General features: G+C 33.1%; 1 protein-coding gene across 1 annotated transcript in view; it reads left to right on the forward strand.

Annotated features, from left to right (window-relative positions):
* Positions 1 to 8,586, forward strand: part of CFAP299 (cilia and flagella associated protein 299) — a 566,954-nt gene extending 558,368 nt beyond the window's left edge. The window contains exon 6 of the mRNA XM_007518501.3: positions 8,367 to 8,586. Within this exon, the coding sequence (XP_007518563.1) occupies positions 8,367 to 8,462 (96 nt within the window). The 3' untranslated portion in view covers positions 8,463 to 8,586. The remainder of the gene's footprint in view (positions 1 to 8,366) is intronic.
* The last annotated feature ends 211 nt before the right edge of the window (positions 8,587 to 8,797 follow it).

The following is an 8,797-nucleotide window of genomic DNA, read 5'->3' on the forward strand; positions in this document are numbered from 1 at the left end:
CATCAAAGTCATATGATCCAAGACTAGATCATAAACCTTTAGAAAACTCCAACTTTTAAAATCAGATGTTTCATGGGTTTGCGAAAATAAGATAAATAAAACAAATGCATATATGGGCATACACACAAAGTAGTATTAATACTGTTTTAGGATATTCAGAGACCTTCCCAAGTGTAACACTGAATGTGATTGAGAGTTTTAGATTCAAGGACTCTCCAAAACACATGAGAAAGTTAAAAGAGAGTTGGAATACCTCCTGGGCAAATTGGGAAGCATAGAATGGCCACCAAGTTTCAGGCAAGAAAAAGGTGCTTAAAGGCAATCTGTAAAGTAAAAAATTGAAGTTAAATAAAATTTATAACCTTTGTGTTGAGGATAAAATACCTAATCCCTTTGAGCACTTCTCTAACTCTGTTTTCTCACCTATAAAACCTGTAATTTCAACCATTTAAAAAAAAAAGGGTTGCTGTAAAGATTAAATGAGTGTAATCAAATTGCCTGACAATATATGATATGATAGATATAGATATAGATACGCTCAATGAAAGAATCGTGCTTCCTGGTGAGACATTAACTTAGACACAGTGACACCCCTAAAAGGAAAACATTTTCCAATGCTTTAAATAAAATCTGAAAATAGTCTGCATATCAGAACAATGATTAAATACATTATGACACATAATACAGTCAGATAAGATGAAGTATATTTTTTCATGAGGTAAAACACTGATTTCTACATATTACTAAGGTAGGTGAGATACATTGTTATGTGAAAAAGTAAGCTACCAAACAATATAAGAATGGTCTAGCCCATAAAATGTTCTTAAGTTATATAAAAATATCTTATTGATAGGCATTTAGGTTACCCAGCTCCTTTTGTTTGTTTCATTTTTAATAACAACACTTTATAACTATGTTTATTATTATTTTATAAGATGAATTCTTGAATGGACATTCTGTAGCCAAAAGATTATATTTAAATACATAATATGTATTAAGTAAAGAAATGTTAAATATTGTACTACATTCATATAATTTATAATGGACTCATTTAAGACTAAACATTTACTTACCATGTCTGTTTATTTTGCATACTCTAAATATGCTACTCACTTTATTCTTCAAATTTCTTTTTGGGGTTAATTTTCCTTTTGTTTATTATTAGGGAAGGACTTTTTTTTTTTTGTAGTCATGTTAGTACACTGATTTTTTTTCATTCTATTATAATTCCCTTCCACCCACTTTTCTGTCAAGTTTTGATAGGGATTTTTTTCCCATTGTATTTTAAATATTATATACATAATATCTGTTGCTACCAATTTTTTTAAAAGATAGAATCATGATTCTCATATGAATATAAGTTGTCCATTTGTCAAAGATATTTAACTTACTAGCAAAGGGCCAGTATGTTTTTTTTAATATTTTATTTATTCAGTTATTTATTGGCTAGAGACAGAGAAAAATGGAGAGGGAAGACACTTGAAGTACTGCTTACCATTCATCAAGCTCTCCCCCTGCAGATGAAGAGTGGAGTTTTGAACCCAAATACCTTCACACTGTAGCACATGTGCCCAGCCTGAGAGCAGTGAGTTTTTCTAAGTGGCTCAAGAATTCAAGAGCAAAAAATTATAACAAAATTTAAAAATTCTGAAATATGTATGCAAGTAGGTACAAAAGTAGTTTGTTCAAAAATCAGTGCAATCAATTATATTTCATTACTGTGGATTTATATAAACCCAGATAATTTGCATTATTTTCATATTTCTAAACTTATAGGCCTGTAATATGAATGAGTATAAAACTTGAATGAGTGAGTAGTCTAGAGAGCCACTGCTTTCTTTTGTCCATTTCAAAGCCTCTCACATTTTTCCAGACAATCTTCTGCCCACTTTTTATTTGTTATTAACAATATGTTACAAGATTATAAGGTTACAATGTATAGTTCCACGCCACACCACCTCCAAAGTTCTGTATTCCCACTCTGAAAGATAACCATCATAGTTCTCACAAGTCTTACAAGCAGTTTGCTTACTTCCCTTTTTTGTTTGGCAAGTTTGTGTGAATCAGATCCTTAGATTCCACATATGAGCGAAACCATTTGGTAGTTGCTTTTCATCTCTTTACTTATTTTGCTAAGCACAGTCACCTCCAGCTCCATCGAATTTGTCCCAAAGGACATAGTACCATCTTTTAGTATTCCATGGAAGATATTCCCATAACTTCTTTATCCAATCATCTGTTAATGGGCATTTAGGCTGCTTCCACTCTAGCTATTGTGAATAATTCTTCTGCCCTCATGTAGCAATATAATTTCATATAAGGTTTATGCTTACCATAAAAATAAGGCTTATCTTATTAGAGTTGCTTATTTACATAGATCCAGCAAAAAGAATTATTTAACTACATAGATCACCTCAAATTTCTTTTATAAACTCTATAAAGATAAAAAAATTCATAATCAGTAAATTAAATTGTACCTGAAAGGTATAATAAAGAATTTCAAATTGAATTTTTGAAACACTTTTATTTGCTGCCCTGAAGCTAAGAAACTACATCCAGAAACATTCCTTCACCATATTTTACTTGTAATACCTACAGGTTTGGGTAAATTCCTCTCTTCTCAAGGTTGCCAAAATAAAGCTATATATATACTTTTTAAATCAAGAAATAAATGATCAATTTGTGGGAATTGCTTTCATAAGTAAAGTCAACTTAATCCCTGAAGAGTAGCTGTTCTAACTGAGTAAATGACCATTGTTTTTAAATATGAACTTCATGCAAGATTTTGGTTTTATAACATATACAATTATATCTTGATAAAAGGGCTTCTTACTGAACATCTTAATATAGCTAAATAACAAGTAAAGGGTTTTTTTCTAAATCATTGAGGAATAAGTTTTGATAGAAAAATCAATGTTGTTCTAAAATGTTTTATTTCAGTTTGCAACAACAGCATCTAAATTGCTCTGGTTTACAGATTGACAAGAAAGAAATAGGAGTTCTTAAATATCTGGAAAATGGGACATTTACACAACATCAACAATATTCTAGAAAACATACTATAGTAAGAATGCCTCCTGAGAGTTCATTTAGACCTATTATAATTCATTTCTGCTGGACTGGAATTGGACTTAGATGTCCTATTCAGTCCTAATGCTAAAAAAGCATTTTTGGAAACCCTAACTCAGCCCACTCTTGGTGCATTCTGAACATTACCAATGTCTGTCAGCTCTGCTTTGGAGTATCTACCACTAAAGTACCTGATGTCATCCACTTTCCTGAGATTCTAACACTATCAGTAAATGATAAGAACTTAGACTATGGGTGATTTATTAACAATAATTCTTGAGAATAAAGAGCCTGATAAGAATTCATAATCAAAATAGAGCAAGAGAGAAAGAAAAGAAAGAAGAAATAGATAAAGAAAGGAAAATAGAAAGGGAGAAAGGAACAGGGAGGGAAAGAGGAGAGGAGAGAGAGAAGGTAGAAAAGAAAGAAGGAAAGGAGGAAGGAAAAGGAAAACACAAAGCAAGACTTGAATTCTGTGGGGTGTATTGCCAAAGCATTAATTGTATTTATGTATCAAAAGTTTACCTTAATGTGGACTTAAAATGTTAAAATATTTCTAAGTTCCTATGAGAATGACTGTTAACATGTAATAAATTCAAATTATTAAAATTTTGATTTCCTCAGTTTCCTAAAATGTAATAAGCATTAAGTAATGTAAGAATTTATTTATGTAAATACTCTATAGTAAATGAGAACAGTGTTTTTTTAAGTTAGGAGACTATTGTATTTAATCTATTTATCCACTCAGAGATTATATACTGAAACAAAGATACATAGAAGTCTCTTCAATATATACACATAGGTACACACACAGACATAGAACTTATACCTTCAAATCTAAATATTAGTTGCTCAAAGTATCTTCAAATAAACCCCAGAAAAGCTGTATACAAAAGTAAGGATTTATTAATGTGAAAGCAACTTGAGTTAGGAAACTTATCTAGCATAGATTGCAAAGCAAACTCTGAAGAAGAGTAAGTAGTGGTCTGCCTCTGTACAGAGTACTGTTAAATGCAGTGTAGTAGCCTATGTCTAGGGGTGCCCAGGAAAAAAAATATTCATTTTTATGAAGAAAAAGAATGGGAGTGAACAGTGAAGAACATATGTAATTGAACAGCATACATTGCCTGTAGAAAAATGGAGGGGCAGGATGGTGGTGCACCTGGTTGAGGTCATATGTTAGGACCTGGGTTTGAGCCCTGCAGGGGGAAAGCTTTGTGATTGGTGAAGCAGTATTGCAGGTTTCTCTGTGTCTCTTTCCCTCTCTATCACTCCCTTCCTTCTTGATTTCTGGCTGTCTCTATTCAATAAATAAGTAAATAAAGACTATTGAAAAACAAAAAAGAAAAAGGAGAAAATGGAGTGCTATGTTAGCTTCACGGGCGGGAGAGAGAGATGACCAAGGACTCATGGCTGAGCTGGGAAGCAGTATCTCTTTATTGACGAGCTGGGATGCGGTTCAACAATCTAATCTCTTCTAATCACAACACAATTCTGTCTTGCGTCTCTCCTGAGGCAGAAGAGTCAGGATCAAGGAAGTACATAGGGTGGGGGCGGGGAGAAGGGAAAAGCACAAACCAGTGAGGATTAAACCAATGTCCAGAGGCAGAGGGGTTTTCAGTCAACAGCGGCTATGTAAACAGAATACATCGTAAGTAATACAAGCGAACCTAATGTGATGATCAAAACAGAAGGTCTTATAAGCAGGATTTAGAAGCATACCAACAATGGAGGTGTGGTCTTCACTATGGTAATGAGGAGAGAAGGATATAGATTTCATTATGCAGATTCCACAGGCCAGTTCTGTCCAATTAAAGATATGAAATTCTTATCAATAAGGTGACATTTGTAAAGTTCTGCCTTGGTTCAATCAAAGTTACAAAAATAAAAAAGCCAACTGAATTTTGTTTTTGGTAACCCTAGAATACACCTTAGTCTTCCTGGAGAAAAGTAAGGATACAGAGATGGAAAAAGTTTTCATTATTTCATAATAAAAGTAAACACACATACAAAAATAAGTGTATGTGTTCACATATCAAAAAGTTGATCTCTTGCCTTATGGGATTAAGATTCTTAATTTAACCTTAAGTTCTACAAGTTGACAAGCAATCAAAGCAAAGAAAATATTAGCAAATAAAATTAGCTATTAACCTTCCACCCAAAAGAGAGCAAATATCTATAGTCTGAGCTTATTTATCAAAATCACAAAGTTTAGATGATGGAAACCAAGTTCAGAATTATTGCCACCACCAGTTTATCCATTGTAAAACTTGAAAGAAATCAAAGCAGGAATAGTAAAGGTACATGAGATGTTATGAGTGGAGTGAGGAAGGAAGGAAGGATGGGAGGAAGGAAGAAAGAAAGCAAGGAAGGAAGGAAAGAAGGAAGGAAAGAAGGAAGGAAGGAAGGAAGGAAGGAAGGAAGGAAGGAAGGAAGGAAGGAAGGAAGGAAGGGAGACACAAAGCAAAACTTAAACTTGGGGTATGTTCAAAAATTATATAACAAAACCAGAGGATCATCAAAAGTACTGTTGTTATTGAGAAAAATAACTCTGGGAAACAAGAAAGTACATGCCTGCCTTTAAGTCACCCAGAGTGAAACACTCCACCAGCACAGGCTACTCCTCCATCATGTAAAACTGACTGAAACCACAATGGATCCTTCTATAGCATTTGCACGGTAATTGTTTTATGATAGGAAATAATGGTGACTTTGATAAGATATAAAGTGAATATTCCATGGCGACTGTTGGTGGTACACCTAATTGAGCCAGTTGAGTGCACATGTTAAAGTGAATACATCTAAGATATTTTTGAGTGAATAATTATAAAAGAACCAGTAATATCTAAAAAGTCCAAAAGAGAATCAGAGAACAGGATTTATAAAGGTTTCATATAAAACATTAAGTTATAAAAAGAAAAAAATGAATTTACAAATTGATGCAAAATAAGTCCCAACAAGGTAGTCATTAATTAAATCACATTGGGGAAAACTAATTTACATCCAGATAGCATAAAAACAAGCACACTCAAAAAATATTTTTTATTTTGGATGGGTGAGCCAGTGAGGACACTCACTCTTTGATTTACCCATTACAAAGTCTTTCCCATTTCCCTCATTCTGTTTAATAAGAACATTTTTGTTGTTTTTCTAAAGATAGATACAGAGAGGGTATGAGAGAGTGAGAGACCATAGCACCAAAACTTCCTTCAGCGTAGTGGGGACCAGACTGATTATATGATTCTTCCATTTCTTCCATGTTCTCTGGTTTGGTGGCATACAGTTGTTCGTCAAAGCCTCCCATAATACTTTGAATTTCTGTGGTATCTGTTGTGATATCTCTCTTTCATTTACAGTCTTGTTTATTTGAGTCTTCTCCCTTTTTTATTTTACTGGTGGAATTTATGATTTATAGTCAACAGTAAATATAGTTGTTAGTATATGTGTAAAATTTTTCAGTTTTCTGCAAAACACTTGACCTCCCCCCACCCCACCTCACCCCACCTCCACCTAGATCTTCCTCTACCTCATGAACCAGGACCTGAACGCAACCCACCCCCAGAGTCCTTTATTTTGGTACAATACACCAAACCCAGTCCAATTTCTGCTTTATGTTTCCCCCTTTACTCTTATTCTGCAATTAGTGAGATCATCTCATCCTTCTCTTTCTGTCTTATTTCACTTAACAAGATTCCTTCAAACTCCATCCAAGATGAGATAAAGAAAGTGATGATTTTTAAAAAAAATGAGTCTTTCCAAGGTTTTGTAAATTGTGTTCATTCTTTCCAAGAACCAATATTTAGCTTCACTGATCTTTTGATTTTCAGTGTATTTGTATTTATAACTTAATTTTAATTATTCTGCTCCTGCTTTCATTAGGAGTCATTTGTTCTTCTTCTTATAAGTCCTTAAGATGTGTAGTCAGGTTGTGTATTTGAGTTTTTTTTTCTTGTTTCCTAATGTGTGCTATATATGAATTTTCTTCTCAGTACTACCCTAGCTGTGTCCCACATATTTTGATAGCTCGTATATTTATTTTCATTTGATACTAAGAACATTTTAATTTCTTCTTTAATTTTCTCTATGACACAACAGTTGTTATCACTGTACTGTTTGGGTTTCCATACTTTATGCATTTTCTAATTTTCTGTTTATTGTTGTTAGTTCAATTCCATTGTGGTCCAAGAAGATACTTAGGATTATTTCAATGCTCTTGAATTTTCTGACTTTTTGCCCTAATGTATGATCTATCTTGGATAATGTTCCATGTGGACTAGAAAAGAATGTATATTTCAATTTCTTGGGGTAAAGGACTGTGAAAGTGTCCAATAGGTCTATTCTATCTATCTCTTCATTTAATTATTTTATTCATTTATTAACTCTCTTCCTAAGTGATCTATTTGACAGAGTGGGTATTGTAGTCTTCTACTATTATGGTGTTGCTAATAATGTATTTTCATAGTTCAGTAGATGTTTGATGTATTTTGATGGCCCTTGATAGGGTAAATGAATGTTAATAACAAGTGCTAAGTTCTCTTTATTTCTGATGCACTGAGAATTATGTAATGTCTATCCCTGTCTTTACTTTATTTAATTTAAAGTCTATTGTGTCAGATATGAGAAGAAATGTTCCAGGCCATTTTTGTGGTCATCATCAAAATAACTATTCTATCACTAGCCATCTATCAATTAAATGCAATCCCCATCAAGATCATAAAAGAGAATAGACCAAAGCCTAAAAAAATCTACCTGGAACCAGAAAATACCTAGAATCACCAAAGTAATCTTTGGATAAAAGAACAAAACTGGATATCACACTCTCAGATCTCAAACTATATTACAGAGCCATTGTAATCATAACTGCCTGGTACTAGAACAAAAATAGACACATTGAGCAGTAAAATAGAATTGAAAGCCCAGAAATAAGCCCCCACACCTAAAAACATCTAATTTTATGGGAGAGGGGGCAAAATAGTAAATGAAGTAAGGGGAATCTCTTCAACAATAGTACTGGGAAAATTGGGTTGAAACTTTTAGAAGTATGAAACTGAAACACTACATTTTACCACACATAACAGTAAACTCCAGATGGGTAAAGGACTTGGATGTTAGACCAAAAACTATATATTAGAATTATTACTACTTCTAAGGAGAAAAAAATATAGAGAGGAAACACGAAAATGTCTCTATAGACTTTTTAATTTTGTTTGCTATAATATTGAAACAAGAAGAAAAAAATACTGTGTCAACTACTTGCATGAATTTGACTGATTAACAATATAATTCATGTCTTTTAGGCTCATCCAGGAGACAATTCTACTAGAACCTCTATCCAGACAGGACTCTACATACAAGCTGTCATTTTTGACCACATTTCTAGAAGAAAGACCTAACAACAAACTTGTTAATTGGCATCCTGATTGGTTAAATTAAATAAATCATATAGGCAGAAGCAAACAAGAATGTAGCTAGAAGGCATTTAATAGTGATAAACATTAATAAAAATTAGAAAAGAAACAATAATCTTGACTTTTAAAACTGTTTCTAAGATGGTAATCTGACTGGAAGCTTTAAGATTTTTCCCCGCAAACACTAAAACTGATTTCAGGGGGTTACAGGAGGAAATCTTGTTGTTGCTGTTTCAAAGATACAGTAATTAGTGACATAATTTTGTAGCTCAAATTTTCCAAAATGAAGTGTTCCCGGTTAGAGTGTTGTGGAATGTACC

Source organism: Erinaceus europaeus, chromosome 3, assembly GCF_950295315.1.
Source record: "Erinaceus europaeus chromosome 3, mEriEur2.1, whole genome shotgun sequence".
NCBI lineage: Eukaryota > Metazoa > Chordata > Mammalia > Eulipotyphla > Erinaceidae > Erinaceus > Erinaceus europaeus.